The sequence below is a fragment of the Indicator indicator genome, chromosome 4, assembly GCF_027791375.1.
Source record: "Indicator indicator isolate 239-I01 chromosome 4, UM_Iind_1.1, whole genome shotgun sequence".
In the NCBI taxonomy this organism is placed as follows: Eukaryota; Metazoa; Chordata; class Aves; order Piciformes; family Indicatoridae; genus Indicator; species Indicator indicator.
The window spans coordinates 48017274-48042425 of record NC_072013.1 but is presented as its reverse complement, the minus strand read 5'-3'; the positions used below and the strand labels follow the sequence as shown (position 1 = coordinate 48042425).

The 25152-nt window shown below is 41.6% G+C and overlaps 2 protein-coding genes across 2 annotated transcripts; both read left to right on the top strand.

The window, feature by feature from the left end:
- The first annotated feature begins 84 nt into the window (after positions 1 to 84).
- On the top strand, positions 85 to 9765 carry EIF2S1 (eukaryotic translation initiation factor 2 subunit alpha). Its single transcript, XM_054400245.1, has 8 exons — positions 85 to 138; positions 1883 to 2124; positions 3619 to 3698; positions 4737 to 4888; positions 7288 to 7394; positions 7823 to 7920; positions 8817 to 8960; positions 9272 to 9765. Exons 2-8 carry the CDS (start codon positions 1884 to 1886, stop codon positions 9395 to 9397), a joined length of 948 nt encoding a protein of 315 aa, XP_054256220.1. The 5' UTR covers positions 85 to 138; position 1883; the 3' UTR covers positions 9398 to 9765.
- A 5512-nt stretch (positions 9766 to 15277) lies between these two features.
- On the top strand, positions 15278 to 24697 carry PLEK2 (pleckstrin 2). The gene is made up of 9 exons (XM_054400752.1): positions 15278 to 15325; positions 17934 to 18098; positions 19322 to 19503; positions 20218 to 20309; positions 20620 to 20807; positions 21282 to 21383; positions 22184 to 22267; positions 23488 to 23566; positions 24570 to 24697. The coding sequence occupies exons 1-9, from the start codon at positions 15278 to 15280 to the stop codon at positions 24695 to 24697; spliced, it is 1068 nt and encodes a 355-aa protein (XP_054256727.1).
- The last annotated feature ends 455 nt before the right edge of the window (positions 24698 to 25152 follow it).

Genomic DNA, 25152 nt, shown 5'->3' with positions numbered 1-25152 from the left:
GGGCGGAGGAGGTGGAACAGGGCGGGCTGGCGCCTGCGTAGTGAGGCAGCGGTGGCTGAACGCACGCTGAGGCAGGAGCGGGACCAGTGGGAGAGGCCGGGCCGCGAGCGCAGAACGGGACCTCTCGGCGTTTGCCAGGTAGTGGCTGCGTTGCTGTACCCGCCGCGCTGCGCCTCGGCCTGTGGTATCGCCACATGGCCGGCACGCAGCTACCCCAGGCTGGGTCGCCGCCGTGGGCCCGCGGTGTCGGGAGGGGACTCGGCGCGGCTTGTGGCTGGGCCCAGGCGCTTGGGCGCGGGCGGGGCGGGAGGGACCGGCGCCGCAGCTGCGAGCTCTCCAGCCGGCTGGACCGCACTCCTCGGGAGGCCGGCCCGGCTCTCGCCCTCACGGTATTTCCGGCCCGGCAGCAGCTGTCGTTCGCCCTGGAAATGCTTCCTTTCTCTGGCACTGCCTGTGTCAGTCCTGCTCCAGCGGCCGGAGGAATCGCCGGTCAGAACTTAGTCCGTTTTCCATTCTCGCCAGTTTCTTCAGAGACTTGTGCAGCCGCGGGCACATACGCTTCTGAGGCCTTTCTAATGTCTTGGAAAGATGATTTCCACCACTGGTGCCATGGGCACTCTGTTCTGCCTGGGAGTCTTCCACAGAAGGCCAAAATGAGAAGCTCCTGTCTGTAGAAAGAGGAGTAGAGCAGAACCTGTCCAGTCTTGCTTGCTGTAGTTGGAGTTGGTCACTTTGCAAAACGTGTCTCAGAAGTAGGCATGTAGGATTGATCTGAACTGCATTAAGTGCACGAGAAAAGTGAGCTGTAAAGGTCTTGGAGTTCTTGGTTCAGCTTCAAATTACATGAAGTTATATGAAGCTTTTAGAGGGATGTTTTTATAATCCTGTACTAGTCTGTATTTCCACTTTCTGAAAGTTAAGAATGAAAATAAGGGTGGACATAGTTTTCTGAAGCTCTTGACATTACCATCTCACTCTTTTGTTAAATTTATAAATAGCTAGAGAGCATTAGCACTGCTGTATGAAACTGTATGAAACTTCCAGCACAGACAAGAGGAATTGAACTAACCTGGTTAGCAGTGATGAGTATGTGAATTCATCAGCAGGCAAATTAAGCCACTTAAGCATTGCTTCTTAACGCATTTATGAAGCATTAGGGGTTTGTACTTTTTTGAATGTATAATGAAAGGATACTGCTTTGATTTTCAGATTTTGTTTTCCTCCTGACTAGCAATATGTTGTGGGGTGCTTTTTTCCTGTGGTCCATTCATGCCAGGCTTGTCCTGCCTTCTTTTCTGATTATTGCCCTTGCTTTCTCTGCTGACACATGACCTCTGGAGCAAGTCTTACAGGATTATCCCCAACATCTTGTGCTGAGTTTGGAAAGTCATCTTCTGGGTGTAATGTCTTCTCCACAATATAGAAGCTTCATTCTGCTTATTTTCTCAACCTCTCACATGCAGTTTTATGTCTATACAAATACCTTCGTGAGCACATCAGGCTGCTTCTTCCCCATGTACAGCCATTGTTAAAATTTGGTATAAAATTTTTACACAGCCTCATGGATTTAGATACATACAAGGTGTGCAGTGCCAGCTTTTCACCCTTTGAAGTCTCTTTGCTACAGTTTGCTGTGTATAGGCAGTATCGCAATTGGAAACTTTTCCACTTCAATGCAATAATAAGCACCTCAGCAAATGGCTGTGGTAATGCTAAAGTACTAATTAATCTATTGTTTAATTTCTATTAAAACCAAGTATGAATTGCAAAAGCCTTACCCTGATTTGCAAGGTGGTTGGTTGTTTTTTTTAGCATGTTTGTAGGAGAAGGCAGTGATGTACTTTGACATAGAATCTTGTGTTTCTTTGTCCTCAAATTCCAGAATGCCAGGACTAAGCTGTAGATTCTACCAGCATAAATTTCCAGAGGTGGAAGATGTAGTGATGGTCAACGTTCGGTCCATTGCTGAAATGGGAGCCTACGTCAGCCTGCTGGAGTACAACAACATTGAAGGCATGATCCTTCTCAGTGAGCTGTCCAGAAGACGTATCCGTTCCATAAACAAACTCATCCGCATCGGCAGGAATGAATGCGTCGTCGTCATAAGAGTTGACAAAGAGAAAGGTATTTGGAGCTATATCAAGACAGAATCATAGAGGGAAACACCAAAAAAAAAAAAAACCACAACCCAGGTTGCTTAGGTATTCATTGGTTTTACAAGGAGTTTAGGATTTTTTAGTCCCCTTAAGCAAAAGATACCATCATTGTGCCATCTGGTAGTTATGATCGTTCTTTTCTTCTTCGTCCTCCAGAAGTTTGGTTTGATCGATCACATCAGTAAAGATTGATTGAGTCCTCACCAGCTCAATGTTTGGTCAAAAAAACACACTGAAGTGTAATTTTCTTTTGATATCTGTGCAGATTTTGAGTCCTAGCTGAAGAGAAAGATCACCGGGCGCGGAGATAAAAAATGTAAATGGTGAGCATTTAATGCTCACAGTCCATCTCATTCATTAACAAGTCTTGAACCTTGGCTATAAATTAGATGATACTTAACTATTGTACCACAAGAATTCTGTACGTTTAAAGTTGAGATAGAAAAAACCAAACTTGCCTGTACAGTCTTCTGACTGCTTTACTATTTTACTCTGGTGGGTTTTAAATATATTTTCTATTTAGAACATGTCGGATTTTGATAATAGTGTTCCATGCAATCTTTAAAATCTGCATCCAGATATAATAAAATAACTAACACTGAGCACATCTCCTTAGAAACCCAACTGTTGATCCCACGTTTCTCAAGTGATAAAATTTTCTAGAATACTTCTGAAACTGCAGTTAACTCTGAAATGAGGTAATGAATGACACAATAAGAAAAAGCAGAGACAAAGGACAGACAAAGTTATTTCAGATAAATTTGAAGTGAAGTTTCCCAACATGTCTAATGAAAGAATACTTCCCCTTACAAATTCATTTAGTTCTCCTACTGACAGAGAAGCACATCTGAAATTCACATAGTGGTCTTTTATTGAATCTTTCTGGGGAACCTATAGTTCATGAGAAGTAGGTGAAGGCCTTTTCAAATTTATTACAAGATTCTGGTTCAAAAGATTTCTTTTCACAGACAGCTTTCCCAAAAGGGTATCCAAGGAGTTACAACTGGAATTTGAGGCCAGGCCTACTTCATTAGGAAACTGTTCAGAGCTAAGCTGATGAAATGCCAACCTTGAATGAGATTGAGTGCTACAAAAATATGCTTTCAACTTGCTTCTTTGTATACTGGTACGATTTTTGCCAAAACTGTGTACAGCAACAAAAATGAATTACTGGTGGCTGACCTATTATGAAAACTTCTTCTGTTTGCAAAGAAAACATTAAGGCAGTATTTTTAAAGAAAGCTGTACAATAGATTTGCTATTAGAAGTATTTACAGTGGAAAGGATAATAACCTCAATGGGATCGTAATCTGATCACAAAGGTTTGTGTTTGTTGCTGCATATAGAGGTAGTGTAGACAAGGGGCAAATCCTGATGCAGAGCTTGCTCTTTATGTGTTTCTCTTGAAGCAGTTAGACTCGTTTGTACTATATCTGACACTCCAAATGGTTTTCCCCACTAGGTTATATTGACTTGTCAAAAAGAAGAGTTTCTCCAGAGGAGGCAATCAAATGTGAAGACAAATTCACAAAGTCAAAGACTGTAAGTTGCTTTGCTGCATTCAGGCACTATTTCCAACTTTTCTCCCAAGCAACCGAAATGCACAGACATGTATGAAAATATAGTAGTGTTCCATTTATTAGTGTGATGGTTTGAAACTGTCTCTTTAATTTTCCTTTGCAAAGTTCAAGCAGAGAAATTGAAAGAGTGTAAATAAGTCACTATTGGGTGTAAGAAAGCAAAATAATGATTGTTCTAAACACTTCCATTGGATAGATAGAAATGTTTAAGAACTATTACTCAAAACAAAGTGGGGCACTCTGCACTCTGCATTCTGCAGTGGGGGCAGTTGCTGGGCTGTCTGGCTGCTGTTTTCTTCTTCTCTTCTGGCTGAAGATAACACACTGACCTTGGCAGCTAAGTTAACAACTTTCTGCTTTCGCTAACTCTGCTTTCTGTCAGGGGGCTTGGGGGGGAGGCCCCTGGGAGAGAGGCCCCTTGGGAAAGGTCCCCTTTGGGGGGAAGCAAAGGGAGCTTGGTTGTGCTTTTCTGTTGATTGTATATATTTGTAAATGTTGTGAATTTTGTATATATGTACATATTCATTGCATTTCATCATAGATTGTAGATTTTGCTTGTAAATAACAGTTTGCATTTGCTTCCAGACTGAGCCAGCCTGGTTATTGTTGGTGGGGGGGGGAATTTCAGCTCATACTGACACAATTAGGCATACTCTGATTCTCTTTAACACATGCAAATATATATAATCCATTCATCTGTCAATGCTAAGCTCTACTAAGCTCCTTCTTAATTAATGAACAGGTCATGTAAGTTGTTGGTTGGCAGTGTGTGACGTAGACAGGCATATTTAAACGATTGGAAATCCAGAAGTGTAGGCTGGTTTAGCACACTGAAAAACTCTTATTGGAAAGGCTTGCAGGTAGTTTAAGGCATTTACTGCCGCCCTTACTACTGTCAAAGTAGAAGGCTTACCATTAAATAGTACTTTTGATTCTAAATCTTTGTCTGTTTGCAGTATTTGTTTTGCATTTTTTAATTAACAGTCCTTTTATGTCCCAGGTTTACAGCATCCTTCGCCATGTTGCTGAAGTCCTGGAATACACTAAGGATGAGCAGCTTGAGAGTCTCTTCCAGAGAACAGCCTGGGTGTTTGATGACAAGTACAAAAGACCAGGATATGGTGCTTATGATGCATTCAAGCATGCAGTCTCGTAAGAATGGGTTTTTTTCCTACTTCAGGGGGGCTTATTTCACATTGCAGAAATTTATTTCCTGGAATAGATCCATCATAGTGTTCCTTTGGATTTTTGTTTGTTTGTTTTCCAGAGTCAGCGTGTAGAAGGTACTGGTCAAGTAAATATAGTAAATTCTGACATCAGTCTTCCAGTTGCTTACTGTAGGTTTCTCTGTCTTACTGCTTTCTTCAAATTCCCAAAGTTCTCTCTTGAGAAAGAAGGCCCTGAGTTGATTTGGCTTATCCATCTTTGAGTCTGCCACTCTGTGTATGTCAGGTTTTCAAAAGCAGTAATTGAGGTATTGGAAAATAATGTGGTTACAAACACTGGAGAGATTTCTATTGCTATGGGTGAGCCTGTAACACTTCTAACAGACGCAGCAGCACAGGTCTTAGTTTGTCAGAATTTTCTTGTTCTTAGTCCCAGGCAGATGTTATAATAAATATCTGCCTCAGTGTCTGAAGTCCCTCAGAGTATTTCTGCTCACACTTCCACTGCACAGGCAGAGTTTTTTGGTCTCAAAATGCAACAAGCTCTGCGCTTCCGAACTTCAAGAATTAGAAATGGGGTCATTAACTTATAAATGGGATTATGAATAGAAAGAGAGAGAAATAGGGATGCTAAGGGTACATGCACTGAGATTTCCCTTAATTTTTTGATGGGGTCTGGCATTTCTAACTTTGTTTCAGAATTAAGCTGTTTGGTCTCCCTCTACCGTGAAACTGGCAATCTGAAAGTGATTTCTCAATAAACTTTTCTAACGTTAGCCTTTCAGGGCACATGAACTTGAGTTGAACGCTAGATGGCAGTATTAAAATTTCAGAAATGGTGTAGCATTTTGATTAGCTTAGAGCCATCTCTGTTTTGAGGGAAGAGACAGTTGTATCTGCATTTAGACTAAATGAAAAAGACCTCTAAGATCATCAAGTCAAACCATTATCTAGGTGTACCAGGGGCAATACTACACCGTATTCTTGAGCACCATAGCTCAAGAATTTACTGGTAAATTTACTGGACATATACTGGTAAAGGGTAAATCGGGGCACATGGCAGCAGAAGGAATTCCAGATCATTCTGTAACTGAAAATACTTAGTTGAACACCTGTATAGTAAAAGAATAGAAACCTATGGTTACACTGGCTGTTTAAGCTTCTCTAAACACAGGAGAATTCCTGAACATACATGCCATTCGTTGCTCATCTGCTGTTCAGGTTGGAGTACAAAGAATTTGCCTTGCTATTCCTTTTTCAGTGCTGAGGCTTCATACAGCATGTGGCAAACCCTCTGATCAATAAAAAGTAAGAGTTAAACATCAAGGACCTATTTGTTGAATGCCTACCAAATGCTTATGAAAGTAATTTAAAGATTTGTCAGGATAGAATGTAGATGAAGAAACAGAATTTGCATGGCAAATAAATCACTTTTGCCACACAGGGGGTCCTGTTTGTTTAGGTTTGGCCCTTCTACTATCTATGCTCATTATATAAAACCATGAAAGATGATGATTTTATTAGCAGAGACCAATCTCCAACAGTGCCTCTGGGTTTGAGGCAATTTTGGTTCACGTTTTGCTAGCAGTATTGGAGGTGACATTACGTTTTTCAGAGGACTGCAACTATTCTCTCTGAAGAACAGGAACCGTTTTTGTGAGGAGTTTTTTTGGTTGTTCTGTTTCAAGCATATTTTGGATAAAATTAATACAGCAATAGAGAATTGACACCTTCAAATGAGCTGCTAACTTATTTTGGTGAACAGCAGATGAGTTTGCCTCTGTGATCTCTGGATTTAAAACTATTAACTTGTGATTTTAAAAAACCTTTTTCTTTTCTTCAGCCAGAATGTAACCAGCAGATGAGTGTCTGTCTGTGATCCAGTTATTGTTAACAATGAGTGCAGGATAACATTACTTTGGAAATTGACAAAAATCTTGCATTTGAATTACACTCTAAAATAATTTAAAACCTTCAGATTCATAGTGGATTCTCTTTTGTGTGGTAGGAGTTTATCTTCACAGTGGAGGGAACATAAACACCAAGCACCTAGGTGTTTGTCTCATTCTATTGTATACAAAGGGAGCCAGGCAGAAGGAATTCCTCTGCTTTAACAAAAGATAAAAATAATGCAGCTCTTTTTGTCCATGAACAGATGGAGTAAACTACTTATCTGCTTTGTTTTTAAGTGCTTCCAGTACAAAATATTTTTAAAATAGATGTGTTTATTTTCTTCTGGTGTTTCTGTGGCCTCTTAAGAAATGTCTCTCTTTTCTTTGCCCGGTGGATCTCTAAGATTATGTCTATTGAAATAGTACCAGAAGTTAATGTTGTGTCATGTTGCCTGTGAGTATAACTTCTGTAACATTGCTTTGCTTGGCCCAGAGACCCTGCCATCCTGGATAGCCTGGACCTGACAGAGGAGGAGAGGCGTGTGTTGATCGACAACATTAACAGACGGCTGACGCCACAGGCTGTCAAAATCCGGGCTGGTGAGTTCTCCCCAGATGTTCAGGGAGCACATCTTAACACCTAAGTCAAATTAGTGTATCTTGTTGCAAACTCGCTTAAAACTAGTGGTTCACAGTGCTGACATTTGAGTGGAACTGTTCAGAATGAAGACACTTTCATCAAGGATCACTTGCAAAATGCCTCTGTGGGTTTTATCGTGAAGTGTAATTTCATATCTGGGCTTTTCAAAGCAAAACGTAAAATGTTGTATGTGTAGAGAGTTTATGAAGACTTTTACATCAGCTTACTAGTTTTCTTGACTAGTGAAATACCCTCCACAGCTTTGGGAGCTGCTGAGGTTCTCCTGGATAAACACTGGATGCTAAAACACATTATTAAACTTTAAGTTTAAAGATCCTACAGCTTTCGGTAACGTTAAAGTTTTATTATTTGTATTTCTTCGTCCTAGATATTGAGGTGGCCTGTTATGGTTATGAAGGCATAGATGCAGTGAAAGAAGCTTTGAGAGCAGGCTTGAACTGTTCCACGGAGAACATGCCCATTAAAGTAAGCATCTGTCTTAACAGTGAAATCAAAAGCAATATTTTTGATGGCCTTAGGTACCAGTAGCATGCAGCTGCTGTTTTGACAATCACATAGTTGAGTCTGGGAAGCCATGTACTTCCTTTCTGATTCCTCTCTAGCAGGTCTGTAACACCCTTCCTTTCCTTTCTGCAGTGTACTGACATTTGTTCCCAGGGTGGTGCTGTGATTTCCCAAATCCCAAAAGTTTCATTTGTTCTGTTCAGTTGATGAAGGTCTTGTAGTGGCACGCTGTGTACCTGCCGTTCCTTTGCACAGCCTTTGGGAGGGAGCAATAGATTTTGTTTTCAGTTCTAAGATTGTGTAACTAAAGGAATGTCTCGGTTACATGTTTGAGTGTTGGCAGAGTAGCTGCTGTACCCAGGCCTAATTTTTCTTCCCCAACAGTTTTAGGATATTTAATGTGTTACTGTGTGGTTTCAAAAAACTTGGAAGTACTTCCTCCTTTGAAAATGTAACAGAAAGAGAAGTTTCTTGTAATAAAAGGGAAAAAATGTACTAGTTTTAACACTCCTAATTGTTTGAAAAGTTGTGCTAGGCTGTTGTACCAATCTGTGAAGTGAATGTTCTTTCTGCTTAACAATATTTGTTTAAATAAACATGCTAGGTAGAAATAACAGATACTGAAATTGGAAATCAGACAGGCTGTATGTACACTTCCTTGTCTGCTGTTTCAGTCCAAGCTGTTTATGCTTCTAGAAACGATTTTTATAGTAGGAAAATGTTTCTTCTGTGAATTGTACATCCAGACACTGTTACTCACTTTGTTTTTGATATTTTTATTTGGTTTTGTTACTGAGTTTGCCTTTTTTTTGCCTTCTTCCCCTCCCACCCCCTGCCGACTCCCTACAATGTGATAGATTAACCTGATTGCCCCTCCTCGTTATGTGATGACTACTACAACACTGGAGAGAACTGAAGGACTGTCTGTTCTGAATCAAGCCATGGCTGTTATTAAAGAAAAAATTGAGGAGAAGAGAGGAGTCTTTAATGTGCAGATGGAGGTAAGAACACATTACATTCTAAAATGTGGTTTTGGTTTTTTCTCCTTGCAATATTTTTAAGTCAAGCAAGATCGGTAGTGCTAGGAGACACTTTATCAAAAGGTATAAAAAAAATCTTAAAAAAAACCCAGAACTTCCGTGTTCCTTAAATAAAGAGATGGCAAAAAAAATCTGATTTTCCTGGGGTTTGTGTGACTTTAAGATGTATTTTATCTTTTGCTCTTTAGGTAGAATCAGAGTTATGTAAACATAGATGGTGTTTCTTTATGACTGTTTACCAAGTGTTCTGGTTTGTTTGTGGTTTTTTTCAGCCTAAAGTGGTTACTGACACAGATGAAACTGAGCTTGCAAGGCAGTTGGAAAGACTGGAGAGGGAAAACGCTGAAGTAGATGGGGATGATGATGCTGAAGAAATGGAAGCCAAAACTGAGGATTAAATGTTCTGGGACGTTTAGAAGAGAGACCATATGAAAAATTAGAGAACCCATTACAAACACTCTGGACTAAATGTTTCCAGTATTGAAAACTTCAAATGAAAATACTTGAAGTGTTTTACTGTTTTAAAAAGACCAAAATGTAAAGGCTCTTCTCAATAACACTCAGTGCAGCAACTTAGAGATATTGAATCCTTTGAAAGGAAGGTGCCTAGTAAGATTCCAGACAGATCTGGCCTGAAGGAGGTTGCAGCCCTGTGCTTAACGTTTTCATACATTACAATTCCTAATTGGTGATTACAGCTCAATGCATCTGTTAATGATCTTTCCTGGGAGCACCAAACAATGTAGTTGAGCAAATATTCAATAAATTCCTGGGCTGTGTAATGCCAAGATTTTATTTTTTTCCCCTCTTCTGTCACATGGCCTGAGGTGGTGTGAATATAAAGTGTGGAAGGGTATGACCAGTGGGTGACCTCTCTTTAACACTGAAAGGGCTTGCTTTTGTTTGGTTTAAATCAAGCCAGGAATGAGTGGAACAGAAGGAGTTTTTTCTAAGTTTATTGATGCAGACTTGTCCTTTGTTCATCATCTGCATTTAGGGACCAAGAACTTGAAAATATTAAAATAGCTTGTTACTATCCCAGTAAATGTAGCTGGTAAGTGAAAAATTGTATATAGGTGCACTTAGCTCTTAAGTGAATAGAGCAGGAGCTTTAATGAAGTTACTCTGAAACAGGCAGTACTATGTTGTGAGCTCACTGCTTGCATGACCTTCAGTTCCGCCTACCCTAAATCTGGTTTAGGCTGGACTCAGTTATTCAGTCTAGAAACAACCTGTTTATCTTCTGTGAAGAAGAGAAACAAGATGTGTTTTCCATGTTGGAGTATTAAAAAAAAAATTCCTACTCCTTTTCCTGTGGGAATGGGGGAGAGGAATTGTTTTTAAGTAATCTTTCCAAATTGCAACATTTTTTTAAACATATTTATCTTTTTTCTTTTGATTGTCATATCCTATATTGACCTTTCTTTCCCTTAATATTTTGTGCCACTAGAGGAAAAATGAGTCTTTGAGCCTTAACTAGGAATTCTTAATAGTGCCACAGTAAAAACAGTATCATTGCTACATGATGTTGCCACAGAAAGCACTCACAAAGGGTGTTCGTCTTGGAATCCATGCTTGATTATCAGAAAAGTTCACATATACCCAATTCTAATAGTAATGCAAAGCCAGAAAAGTGAAGTAACTACCAGTCCTTGCAGATTTTTGTAAAATGCCAAATGCATCATCACAAAATGAAGACATTTTTAATGGGTGGGGTTTTTTTCAAATTGTTCTCTTTTCAGAAGTACGACAGCATGGGCATGGCTTGAAGTTGTGGTAGTGTCTGTTTCCTGTTTGAACAGCTCTTCCAGCTCTGCCCAGTCACTAAAATAATTGTGTGCCTTCCATTTAACACAGTATGTGTGTACTCTGACTAAAGAACAAAGTGTTGAAAAAAGCTTAGTCACCATGTGATCAGTATGCCAAAATAATGCTCTAAAGGAAAGCACTGGAAAATGAGCCACGTATGCTCTTTCTTTAGAGGAAAGGGCCAAGGGGTTGTAACCAAAGGGTTACAAATTAGTTTCATCTCTTAAGAGCTGTTTTGGTGTCTTAGGTGAATATTTCTGTCAGTAGCTTAGGCAGAAGTTTGCTAAGCATGTTCAGTAGCTACAGGAACTTTTAGAGTTTGAGCCTCAGCCTGCTGGTGTACACAATTCTGTGTCAATTTGGAGTGCAGAAACGGTGGTGATGGTAACAAAGCAGCTTAAGATAAATGCATTTCAATTGTTTGTTACCCTAGCAGATAAAATCAGGCTCTCCTATTGCCTGAGCAAATTTTAACCAAGAAGATTAAATCAAGCATGCAAGACAACTTAGTGGATATTTCTCATGTGTTGCAGTAGCCTGAAGGAGGAGATATAATATGGCAAATTTTGAGGCCAGTTAGCGAGGAGCGTGTAAGGGAGCACTGAACCCCTGGAGCCCATGCTGGGCCTTGACTGTGCTGCATCAATTGCTGTATCCTGTAACAAGCATCTTTAGATGAAATGATCCCTTCTATCATTGCTGCTCCATATTGTATGCATAGAGCTGCATTTGCTTACAAGTGCATACCAAGGTTTTGTATGAAGGTCTTTGTTGAGATGGCTAAAGCAAGGTCGCATATTCCTGCTGTCACTGCAAGGCCAAAGTCTCCACTTGCGCTCCTGTGGACAGCTGAAGGGAAAGGCACAAGTATAGCTGTGGACAGCCTGGTGTGTTCATAAGGATTTCAGCTTGACTTTTGTATCCAAGTTTAGTTTTGTAAGACTGGCAGCTAGGAAACAGTTTTACTTATAACACCTGATAAGGGCTTGTTTATTAAAAAAAACCCCAAACAAACAAAAAGGGAAAAAAACCCATGTCAGGCACACAGTCCAGTAACAGACAGCCCAGTATCACGTTTCTGATGAAGGGGGGCTGCTATAAAGAGGGGGTGCCCTGCTTTCTTGGGGCTATTGTGACTTGTCAGGCTTTTAATACAGGGACAATTCTTTGCTGTTTTCTCTCTGATTCTGACTCTTGTGTTTATTTAGAGGCAGGGAAGCTGGCGTGTTTTTCTTCATAGTGGAATCTGCACTTTGGTACTAAATCTCAATCATTTTTTTGTTCCAGAGTTCCTACAGTTAAACTGTTTTCAAACACCTCTGCCCTTCTGCAGATAACTTTAGAAGTGCTGTTACATCTGAATACTTTTGAACACTTGTCTTTCAGTTTTATCTAGAGACGTTTCATTGTTCTTTGTTTTGATGTGGTTTGTTGGGTTTTTTTCATCTTACTTCATCCCTAATCCACTAAAGGACCTAAACATTTAATGGTGCCCTACACCAGAGGGCAAAATTATAGCATCTTAAGAAGGTTCTTTGAGAAAGCTGAGTACATGTAATTTTTCTTGTGACAGGGTGGTACAGAATGGGCATTGCAGAGCATGTGACAAGGATTGTCCTGTGGGCAGGTTCTCTTCATCAGCTGTTCATGGCTTTGTGAGCGACTGGCCTGAAGGTACTGTCCATCAGGTCAGCCAGCTGAAATAGAGGCTATGCTTGGAGCCACCTACTCCTGCTCTTCTTCCCTTTAACTCTGAGTAGCATCCTGAGGTCCTGAAGCCTGCAGCTGACTCTTCCCAGCCACCCCAATGCAAATTCTGTGGCATATAAGTTATTTTGGAGTCACTCTGAATGGAAGAAAATGTCAATCAGTGAACTGGGCTTTTTTGTTCAAATGCTACACTGACATGTGAAAAACACTCTAAAATGGATCTGAGGAAGCAGATAGTCCTCCTTGCAGTGAGTTTCAAGTCCCATAGAAGACTTGGTATAGAACTCCTTTAGGTCAATACAGATCAAAGCATGTCCTTTTCCACCAGCACACCTCAGTGCCAGAACTTGCCTTCTCCACCCAGGCAGCCCAGATGATGTGACTTATTTTACACAAGGTTTGTATTTGCTCAGTCTCAGGAGGCAATATAGGGGCAGCTTCTTCGCCTTGATTAACTACAGAATTAAACGGGGAAGGGAGGGTGTGTATGGTAAATATCCAAACCATTGAGCAAAGTAAAGGCTTTAGATTACAAAAAGTAGTTGATACAAACCCAGTTTTTTAAGTTACCAGCTACAGCAGTGTTTGCTTCGCCATTCATCTGCAGTTGGACAATAAAATTCTTTGTTGTTAATAGTAATTTTTCCAAGATCCATCTGCAGGGTTGTGGGTGGTCTGTGTGCTGGAGAAAGAGCTTGCTCAGATCAGCAAAGGCTGGTTATGGTGTAATTCTGAGATCACTGTCTGGGCAAGAGCCCCCTGCAAGCTTCTGCCTGTCCTCACTAGCATGAAATTATCTCACCCACCTTGTTATGAACTGCCTGCAGTAACAAGCTGAGCAATGTGAAGTCGAGCCCCACGTACCAGATGATGGAACACTGTATTCCTGAAGCTGATTATATAAAGAGTGCGTTTCCAGCAACAATGTCTCGTGTATCTAGGCTCAAGTTTTCTTCTTTTTTCTCAAGTTTAATTCTGAAACACAGAACATCATGAGCTGAAATTTTTCTTTTTTTTTTTTCTGCTGACTGCATCAGTTTTTTTCCCAAGATTCTGCTTCCGAGTACAACTTCTATTTATATATCTTTATATATATACAAGGAGACAGAGATTATTTTTTAAGTTAAAAGAAATACACTCAGTTAATTTCTGATTTATCTGAGGGTCATCATAATATTTTAAAAACACAAACATTTCCATTGATATCTTTGCATGTCTACATACCTATAGCAAAAAAATACTCTTAGGTGTTCTGTTAAACTTACTGTACTTACTCTAGGTGGACTGAAGAATGAACATAACTGGGATACAGCTCATGCAGCTGGATGCCTCATGGCTCCCTGCCTTTTCCAAAGTGGCAAGGGATTACAGCAGGAGCTGCAGAGGTTACTGCCACATGGGCCAGTGGCTTCTGCAATCCCAGCCAGCATGCTTTCTCTTTATACAACCATACATTTTTCTAACTTCCAAGCAGTGTTCAGTCACTTATTGTATTTTCCCTGGTCTCTGCAGGATTTTTCTCTGGGTTACCTCCAGTGCATGGTCCTGGATTAATTTTGAATTCTTCGATGTCTTCTTCTTCTTCACTAAAAGGTATAAAGATCAAGAAATTATTTGTTTTTTCCTTTTCCTCAGTGAAAGTGAGTGGTAATCTGATCTGGTGTGCAAAGATCCTTGAGGAGGCACTTCATCTTACTGAACTCTGGACTTTCTTGCATAGCAACAAGTAGTTTTGTTTATTTCTTACACTCCATGTCATGTTTCTTATCACAGTCCCTAGCTCTGCCCACATACATCACATTAATTTTGATACAAGTCAGGGAATACTAACAGAACATCCAAAGACTTATTTCTGAACAGCAGCACTGTCTGAAAGAATAATACTGCTTTATTTCATCAGGGCAAGAATGTATCTGATTTATCATGGCAAAGATCTTAAAAAATGCAATAAACATCAAAGCTGGTGTTCAGACACAGAAAGGGACTTGGTTTCAGAGGTGCTCAGGAGTTACATAAGGTCACTGCATGGTGGTCATTGATCAGATCACACAAATGGTTGCTTGTGTAAGGATTTTGTGTATTAAATTGTGAATCTTGGCTTATAGGTCCAGAGGTCACTGAAAATAGAGTGCTTAGTGGCTTCCACAGTAAAAGAAAATTTCTAGCCAAAGAAATTATTTTAAATTTGTACAAGTGTCCTTGTACTCAGAATATTCTAAATGTTATGCTTAAGGTATCCTGACCTGTAGGACCCCAATAAGATGTGTTCATTAGATGAGAAATTTTAAGCAGTGGAGTTGATCAGTCTGAAATTTTGAGGGATGTGACTTTATAATTCTTCTTCTCCCTCCCTGATTTGTCATCATGTGGCCAACTCTCTCAGTGCTGTTTGTTTTGGTTTGTTTGGTGGTTGGTTGGGTTTTTTTGTGTTGTGTTTTTTTTTTTTTTTGTTTGGTTTGGTTGGTTGGTTGTTTTTTTTTTTCTATTCTAAATTCTGTGAAATTCTTTTGAGATCCTTTTAAGATTTTGTTTTACTTCCCAGAGGGCAGGTAACATATCAGAGCCAGCTCACTGTTTAACTAATGTCTCATAGGTAGGAAGAGAGGAGAAAAAAAACAGGGAAGGGAGAATGCGTCACGCTGGAGGAGGAGGAGGCTAGCAAAGGAAAATGAGCTTCTTAAATCGTGTGCAGAGGGACAGACTGCCAGGGCTCCCGTGTTTCCCGGGCAGGGGCTTGGCTCTCTTCCCTGCTGGCCACGATGCAGGAAGCAACTGGAGTCCTGAAGGAAGGCTTCCTCGTCAAACGGGTAAGGTGTCCTTCGTGGGGGTCGGCTCATACGTGGAGGCAGTCCCTCAGCAGGGACTGGGTAGAGCCAGGGTTCCTTGAAGGCAGCCAGATGGGTGCTGGGTTTGAGGGGCTGCCGCATGCTTCTGGGAAAGGAGCTTCTCCAGCTTTGTGCAGATGCCTGCTGGGGGAGCTGCATGAACTGCAGGTGTTTGCTATGCTCCCTCGAGTTTCCTTGTATTGTATTTTACCAGAGGAAAGTGAATCAGCTCTCAGGGTTACTCAGAAAGCCAATGAGTATGTCTGTACCTAGGGCACACCTATGCAAAGAGTACATTAAAAAAACCTACCTGGCAAATGACTGCATGGCATCAGTAGACATGGCCATGGGAGGATGAAGAAAGGGAAGATGTTTTGACAGTCTCCTAAGATAATTTGTGTCTTCTTTAGTGACTCAGCTAAGCAGGAGTTTCTATGTTATATTAGGATGGAGAACAGGCTACCTTTTTGAAGGTGATCAGAGCAATGTAAACATAGAAATGTATTTGAAATAACTTCTTTCTACACCTCTCAAGCTGTACTGCAATAACATTTTAGCCAAAATATGGAGAAAGAAAAGAGCTGAAAGATGATGTCACAGATTTCAGCCTTTTCAACACTACTCCCTGTAGAACTAAGTTGGTCATAGTTGGGACACAAGAGGACAAATTAGCAAGGAGCATAAGCTGCTTTTAGTACCAAGATCCTGTCTCAGTGACTCATATGGTCCTTGATTGCACACAAAAAGTGTGATTCAAAGGTTTGTTCAGATCTTTGCCACACCTTGGAAAATGCTTTTCTACAGTACGTGGCAGTGCTTCTGGTGCCAACACACAGGTAATCCTGGTCAGGAGCTCTCCTGGCAGGCCTCCTGGCCAGCCAGTCAGCTGCCAGCCAGGAGAAGCCATGATCTACATGGAAAAGGGCTACATGGCCCAAGTGGTTCCTCATCCTCCCTTCTGCATCAAGGACAGAGTAGTCCCAGCTCTTATTCTCCTCTCTGGGCTACAGTTCTCTCTTAAGTACTTGACTACAAAATTCGAGATAGGAAGCCAAGCTATCATGTGAGTGAGAGGACTAGGCTACCAGCAGCACCCTGAGCTGTAAATGCCAGCACATCACAAAGATACACAGTTTGATAGGAAGGAGACCACAGAGAAGATGACTACAAGGAACCAGAAGAAATGAGAACAGGGGTCAAGAGGGGGAAAAATGAAGGAGTGTGATCAGGTAAAGAAAACAGCTTTCTTAGAGAGCAGAAGCAAAGTGATTACCTAAATGCATCATGACTTAATTATATAGTGTAATGTATTATAAATACAAAGTTCATGTGTGGGAGTTAGGTAAAGACAAAGAAAAAAGGGTAAGGCAGCCTCCTGAAAAAGAGGAAATCACCAAGAAGGATAGAAAAGAGCCATAGCAAAGAACATACTCTCAGGAAAAATGTCCAAGGGACCTTGCAACAGGTGAAAAAAACAGAAGAAAGCAAAGGGGAGAACAAACCTAAGTCATATAAATTCTATTTAGTGTAAGACATATGATATTAGATGTAAAGCACCCCAGATTTTAGAGACTTATTACCCCACCTTTGCTTGGCAATTGCTGGTTTTCCCCTTTACTCATAGAGGATTAATGAGGTTTGCTTCCTGCCACAACTGGACCTTGCATGTTCCTTTCTTGCTATGCCCACCATCTCCCAGGTGTCAGAGCTTCCTCTGCCCAGTGCTTTTGCCTGCTGGCTGTAATTCTCCATTGCCTGTAGAAACGCTCCACACACCGTGAAGCTGGACCTGACATTGTCAGACAGGACTGAGCCTGTCATAGCCAGCCCTCACTGGCTTTACTCTCCTGATCAGATGGACTAAACAGAGCCAGGGACTGTTTACAGAGGGGAAAGAAGAGGTTTTTATCTGTGTTTTGGTATTACGCACGAGGCATTCAACAGCAGCTTTCACTCAGTTGTCTGCCATTAAAAAGCAGATTTCCTCTATATGAAACAGTAGCATAGAGAATGTTTTAGCCCAGGAGATTGGAGGCAGGTAGGATAGAAATAAACCACTCGTTAGAAGCAAGAGTGGATGTAAGGAAGAGTCAATTCACCCTTCAAAGCACTTTCAAAACCGTTTGGCACCTACAGCCACATCAGAACGAAAGAGAACAAAGCACATTAGACACCACACAGGGTCACCAGAGAGGAGGACATCATCTCCAAGAGTCCACAAACGTTTTGGATATTACCTTGCTCCTGCTCAGTTCTGTCAGCAGGCAGATGTGCACCTGAATGACAGCTCTTGGAGATAATTCATGTGAGGTTTTGCAAGTAACCATTCTTGCCCACAAAGATGTCCTTGATGAAGGAAAAACAAAGCACCTTTCTATTGCTCCATGATCTTATAGTGATGGAGCTGTGCTATTTTGTTGCTAAAAATGTGTATTTCAGGGAGAATAGAACTCATGATTACTTCTTGACTTTCTTTTTGTGCAGTTTCTCATTAGTTTATTGTAATTTCAGACACACACAGACAAAAAGAAATATGGTCATTTCTCAATGCTTGTGCTGAAGTTAACTATGTGAATTTCTTCCCCTTTAGGGGCATATTGTTCGTAACTGGAAAGTGAGATGGTTTGTTCTGCTTCAGGATAAGCTGCTCTATTACAAAATTGAAGCAGGCAAGAAGGAGCCTTCTCCAAAGGGCAGGATACTTTTGGATGGCTGCACCATTACTTGTCCATGCCTGGAATATGAGAACAGACCGGTATGCCTGGAAACATGTATCCTTTCTCAGTGACACTCACTTTCTAACTTCTCCCTACTCTTGTCCTCTCCTCCTGACTTCTTTCACAGAATCACAGAATGTTAGGGGCTGGAAGGGACCTTGAAAGATCACCTAGTCCAACCCCCCTGCCAGAGCAGGATCACCTAGAGCAGATCACACAGGAATGCATCCAGACAGGTCTTGAATATCTCCAGAGAGGGAGACTCCACAACACCCCTGTTCCAGTGTTCCCTCACAGTGAAAAAATTCTTCCTCATGTTTCCATGGAACTTCCTATGCCTCAACTTCTAATGTCATTTGGCATTCTTTGATTATGACAACCATATCACTGGGATGTTTCTAGGATTAGGCCCATCCAGAAGCAAGCTGCTGTTAGCAGTGCAACCAGGACAAGCAATGGACTCACTCATTGTGTCTTTGCTGTTCCCTGTGGCCAAAACCAAGTCCCAGCTATAACCAAAAAACAAACAAACAAACAAAAAAAGCCCCCAAAAATCACATCCTACCACACAGAGTGGGAAGAATAAATATAATGCATTGGCCCAACAGTGTGTGAAGAGAGAACATGGAGAGCTCAATAAAGTCTGAGGAGAAAGGGAGAAGAGGAAAGCTTGTCATCTATATTAGTTGCCTTAAACCCTGCCTGTGCCCTTGCAATGCTCCCAGGCTGGCAAGCCAGACTCCTGAAAAGGTGAGACACTGCTGCTGTGCAGTTTCCAGCAAGAGAGCTCTGGAACGGAAAGTTTCTCCTGCACTTTGCTACTCACCCATGGGCAGGAGCAAACAGACTTCCTCTGTGTGGGGCCACAAGGGAAGTGACTCTGGGAGCTGCTATTTCAGTACTTGTCACAGCAGAATGGCACTAGTGAGAGTTAGTAGCTGTTCAGAAACTAGAGATCTGGATGTGAAAATTCCATATTCAGCAGCACACTCTTATGTAATCCACTACCCAGATGTCTGCTCTCTTTTAATTTCCATAAGTTCCATGCATACAAACCATGCCTAGAACTGAAAGAACTGAAAACCCAGGAATGTGAGGTAGAGGGAAATAAGAGTATGAGTTGTGGGCCCCATCCTTCTGGACAAGTGTTACTCTGTACTGCTCAGACCTTGTGTCACTTAAACCAGTGCTAATAGAATCAAAATGCAAGTGGAGGACAACAGCTAAATTATGTTATTGCTTTGCACTTCCTTCTCCACAGCTAGTCATCAAGCTAAAGACAAAAACCAACACAGACTATTTCCTTGAATGTTGCTCCAGGGAGGAGCGAGACTCTTGGGCTTTGGACATCACTGGAGCTATTCATGCTGGTCACCCAGTACAGGTTCAAGAGCTTCACAGAAAGAAGAACTCTTTCAAACTGCTTGAGAATATCAGTCTTCAGTAAGTATACATGGGTTTTCCTTCTCTAGCTCTGCAGTCTGCAAAGCAGCTGAAGTGATGGATAAGGAGGGTTAAGGGAAGCTCCTCTCTGCACAGATTGGCTCCCACGTGGCCAGAAGCCTCTTAGCCTTAGATTTGCACATACTCTTGCCAGGGCATGGGAATCACTTTTTCCTGATCATCATTTATTGAGAGTATGGGGGTTCTGCACAGGCACCTCACTGCTGGCTTGAAGACCTTCCTAGTTATCTGCAAAGGTTCTCACCGTATTACCTCAGAAGATGGAATGTCAGGAAAAGACTGAGCGATTACATTGTTCATGCCATGCTGATCTGATGAACTTTCAAAGCTGGTAGCTGGAATCTAGTCTACTAGGATTTTTTGGGTGCATGATGTTAAACCAGAGGAAACAAAGAACTGATGAAGAAATTTTAAAGTTACATTAATCCGACTGATGTTGAGAAGGGTAATGGAGGCTGGTTATAGCTCAGTTTGAAGTGCTTTAAATTAAAAGATATGTGGTGTGTACTGCTGCTATTGGGAGACTAAAGTTTCTCTATACCATACTTAGAACAAAATTTCTGGGGCAGTTTCTCAGCTGCTTCCCATCTTTATGCTGGTAATCATGAGGATATTCCAGGCACTGCCAGAAGCATGTGTGAATTTCTGCATTTCTATTCTACTACTACTGTGGTCCTGTGCTCTCTTTTACAGCCACATAGTGGAGAGAATGTGTGACAGCAGTACTGGAATTAAGCTGACTCGCAACTTGGAGCAAGGCAGCAGATACAAAGAGACCTTCACAGGTACACCTACTGCAGGAAAAGTGCTTCCTCATATCTGACATACCATGTTGAAGAGACAGGGAGGCTACTGAACTGCCTTCATAATGGGATCAATTATGGCCAAGCTTTCTGACACCTTTTCTCTTTTGCTCTTTGGTAGTGTGGAAGGACATGTAGGACCCCACACTTTCAGTCAGTTTTGTGCTTCATTGACCATCTTTGTGACGGTGCCAAAATTTTTCAGCAGATGAAGACCTGTGTATCAGGATACCATTTGTCTCCCACAGAAGAGCACATGGTCTTGGTATGAGAGCTGCCTTTCTCCCTGCAGGTTCTGCACTCGTGGACTGGCTCATCTCCAACAGCTTTGCTGTGTCACGATTTGAGGCTGTCACCTTGGCATCCATGCTGATGGAGGAGAACTTTATCAAGCCCGTGGGAGCCCGCAGCACTGAGGCCACACGCTACAGTGACATCTCTGAGCAGTTCCTCGATGACTCCTCCGCACTGTACATGTTTGTAAGTGCTGCAGCTGCCAACAGACTCTCCTCTGCCCCTCCTCACGTGTGTGATTTGGGACAGTAGCAAAGACAACATGCACAGCATGCAACCAGAGGCGAGATCTGCAGGCTATGAAAGCAAAGATGGAAGGAACACCTCTAGGATTGTAGTAGTACTACCATTTGCATTGGAAGGATCTATAAATTACACAATGAAGCACTAAAAGGACTGTGACCCTTGAGTGCCCTGCTGTGTCTGCATTTAAATGAGGCCAGGCTGTAGTTATGCTACAACTCAACACCACGGTGCATGTGCTGGCTTTACAACTGCGATGTGTTGCTTGTAAATCTCTGGCCTACAAAGCTGAGCAGCAGAGCTACAGAATAGAATTTATTCAGGAGTAGAATTTAACTCAAGGGAAATAAAATGCAGAAGCCAAAAGCGTGCCTAGATTAAAAAGAAAAGTGGGACCGTTTTTTTTCCCATTTGCAGGCTGAGAGCAGTAATAAAAATACTGTTTCCAAGGAAGAGCTACAATTTAACATCTCTGAGCTAAGCGGCACAATCGTGAAGCAAGGATTCTTAGTGAAACAGGTAAATATGCTTCTTTCAACCTTCACTGGGAAACAAGAAACATGGCAGCTCTTTGAACTTCCTGGAGAACAGATGTGGTTTATACCAGCACGGCTGGGGTGTTGTGGCCAGCAGAGCTAGCTTGTCTGCCAGTACTACTATCAGACATCATGTGGTGGAGTTATAAAGAAGTGAGCTACAGGATTGCTGCTCAGGCAGGATTAATAGGATATTCTGCACAGGCAGGGCAGCCACCCATCACCCCAGGAGATGAAAGCTGCTCAGGAGCCTCTCCCTGTGGGCAGCAGCAGTCATGAACAGCCTGCAGCGGGACAGCCTGCAGCTCTCCCTGTGGACAGCAGCAGTCAGGGACAGCCCTGAGGCCCAGCACCAAACCTCCAGGGGCTGAGGATGCTCTTGGGGCCTGGCACAGGCTTGCAATGCTGCCCTGCACTGTCAGCAGCTGAGAGGGCTAAGGGACAAAGAGGAAAGAGCTGTGAAAGGACCTGGATAACCCTCTCCAAGCATGCATCACATGGGTTTTCAATCCAAGACCCATATTCAATCTGAAATTAAGAGCAGGAATCAAGGCTTTCTTGGTTCTCAGCACAAGGAAGGGAGAGAGGCAGGCGTTACCAATGTATGAAGGATGTTAAGCAGAAAATCCTGGGAGTTACTAAGATGTCATGGAAGATTTTTCTCTGTTGACTCCAAAACCCTATTTTTTTCAGTACTTGTTTATGTTTAGCCTACAGCGTGCAGGAAAATGGCCATTTCAGGAGGTATGTACTGGTGGTAACTTTAATTCTTCTGTTTTGCAGGGGCACAAGAGGAAAAACTGGAAGGTGAGGAGATTTGTTTTGAGAGCTGATCCTGGTTTTTTGCACTACTATGATCCCACTAAGGTATGTGAGTGGGGACTTACTACCTTAGAAATCCTCTTACAGACCTAAACATTAGAATGAAAATATAATCATGCTTGTAAATGTTTCTCTCACCCAAATCTTCTTCTGGGTTCCTCTGTCCATTTCTTAGGAATTTAGACCTCTCTGTCCTCTTACCCTGGACTTTGTCCTTGTAGGATTTTCTATCCCTGCATCTTCCCTTCTATCTTTTCCCCAGTGAAATTCTTTTTCCTTAACCAGGAGGCAGCAATCTTCTTGGTATTGGTCAGTTGCTGTGCCCACACAGTATGGGCCATGCTTCGGCAGTGATTCCTCCTGGGCTGTGATCTCTCTGGCCTGACATCTCGCCACTTAGGGTTCATACAGTTACTGGGATATTTTTACATTCTTATTCCAACACTGAACAGGGTCTCCTTGATGCTGAAATATTTATAGGAATTTCTGCTACTCAGTTTTAAATTTGCTCAAGGGATAGTAGAATTTATGTCTATGGATATAATAATCAACGTGAACAACCCAGGAGGGCATGTGGATCCAATAGCCTCAGAAGCATAGAGTGCTGGAATGCCCAATAGGTTGCTGAAAGAATGTATAGAAATGTTTTATGTAACTTTTAAAGGAAGCAAACCCAACATAATAGTGAAAAGCTGGTTCATTTTTTTGTTGTCTGTTTCTTTGTGGGTTTGTTTGTTTGTTTGGCTGGGGTTTGTTGGGTTTTTGGGGTTTTTTGTTTTGTTTATGTGTTTGGTTTGGGTTGTTGTTTTTTTTTTCACTGCAACTCACCCTTGTAATGCTGTAAACAAACTGCAGAACCTGAAGATCAAAGGAGAGAGCCACCCCGCTAGTGAAAAGTCATTTTTTCCCCATGTCCCAGAGTCCTAGTGAAAAGAAACAAGATAAAAACTTGCAGAAATATATATCTTGCTATGAGATCTCATTGCAAGACCATGCATAAGTTTGAAATGTAGCTGTTAGCCTACCTGTGTGCTTTTAATTGATCTTCACTGTTCTCAGCTACATCAGAGGAACACCTGAGACTGGAAGAACATAGCAATGCATTTAAGTACGTGTCCTAATTGACTTCTCTTGTGACACGGATGTTTTATATCTGGAAAGACTGACATTACATCTCTGCCTTAGTCAAAATAATTTATCTGCTCTGGGAAATTACTCTGATGATGATATTTTCCAGATATGCCTCATTTCCTTTTTCTTGGCAGGAAGAAAACAGGCCGGTGGGTGGATTTTCTCTTCGTGGCTGTCTGGTCTCAGCTCTGGAGGACAACGGAGTCCCAGCAGGTAAACAGAAGCCTCTAAACTTTCCTATGAAATTATTTATGCCATACAAAACCTTTGAATGTGGGGTTGTGTGTATGGCTGGATCTGTATGCACGAATGGGCTGGTCTTTTCTCTCACAAGAAAGTGAGAGAGAGCCATATCTTGGCTCTGGGTTGCCCAAGCCAGAGGGGATTTTTTAAAGTGTTATTTCCATTTATCTTAGATATTCCCCTTTTTATGGATTTTTCTCAGTCAGATGACTCTGAGACAGTCCCAGAACACTGATTAATATTAGAGAGTTAATAGAAAATGAGGAAATGTCATCTTTCTGAATGTTGCTTAAATGAAAGTACTGAGACATCCCCTGCTGCCATCCCTTTTCTGTATGTCCTCTCTACTTACACTGTTACCTTTTCCTTTTTTGATCTTCTACAACTTAAATGTAGGGAGAGACATAAAGACAGCAATACGAAAACCAGTTCTGATAGTGAATATGCATAGCTTAGGCATGTCTAGAACCTCAGCCTCACAGGTGAGTGTTTCTGCTGTTAAAGTGATTTATTTTATGACCCAGTCTGTGGATCTTGAATAGGGAGCATCTTTCTAAAGACAAAAGATGGAGTTTGAAAAAGATCTTGTCCAGGGTGGGGGACAATGAAGAACAAGAGAACTCCTCGCTAAGAGGAACCTGAAGATTGGGAGGAGTAGATCTAATCTACTGCACAAAGTGGTAGGGAGTTAATCCCTCTACTGTGTAACTTAAGTGAGATTCTCCATTTAAACAGCAGCTCTTTTACATGTGATGCAGTAGTTCACCTGGTCTATGTGAAGGATGTCTGTACTATATATAATTTTTTGCAGAAGGAAAATAAAACCATAAAAGCTTTAGATGTCTTATCTACGAAAGGTCTGATACCCTAACTCAATCAATTGAAATTCTTCCCTATGAAGCTTCATATCTACCACAAAGCATTTTCCTACACACCTTCCTGATCTGCCCTTTTTTTTTTTCTCTCTCTGCAGGAGTGAAGGGCAATGTGCAAGGCAACCTCTTCAAAATCATTACCAAAAAGGACGTTCATTATTATATCCAGGCTAGCTCCAAGGCAGAGCGAACACAGTGGATTGAGGCAATCAAACCACTGACATGAGTAAGGTGAACTCTGTGCTAAATGACAAGTCCCATTTGTGACCAAGATTCCTGCTCTCATTGTCTGTGAGCGTTGGTTTTGGGTTTTTTGTTTGGTTTGGGTTTTTTTTTGGTTGCTTTTGTTTCATTTTTTGTTGGTTTTTTTTTTTCCATTAGATATTCTATTTTTTGTTATTTGTACTGCCACAGCACCTAGCAATTCCTGGCAGACCTGCATCCCAGGTGACTTGGTGTCATATAGACTCAGAATGATTCTCCACCAAGAACTTACTATCTATAGAAGGGACAACAGACAGCAGATAGATATAGATAAACAGGGCTTTGCAAGGAAAGACTGAAATACAATATTCCAAGATGGAAGAAAATAATTATTTCACATATCTGACAGATCTGGATTATGCTTTATCCTAAAGCAGAAATGCCTTACTCCTTTCCCCTTTATAAAGGGGCTCATAA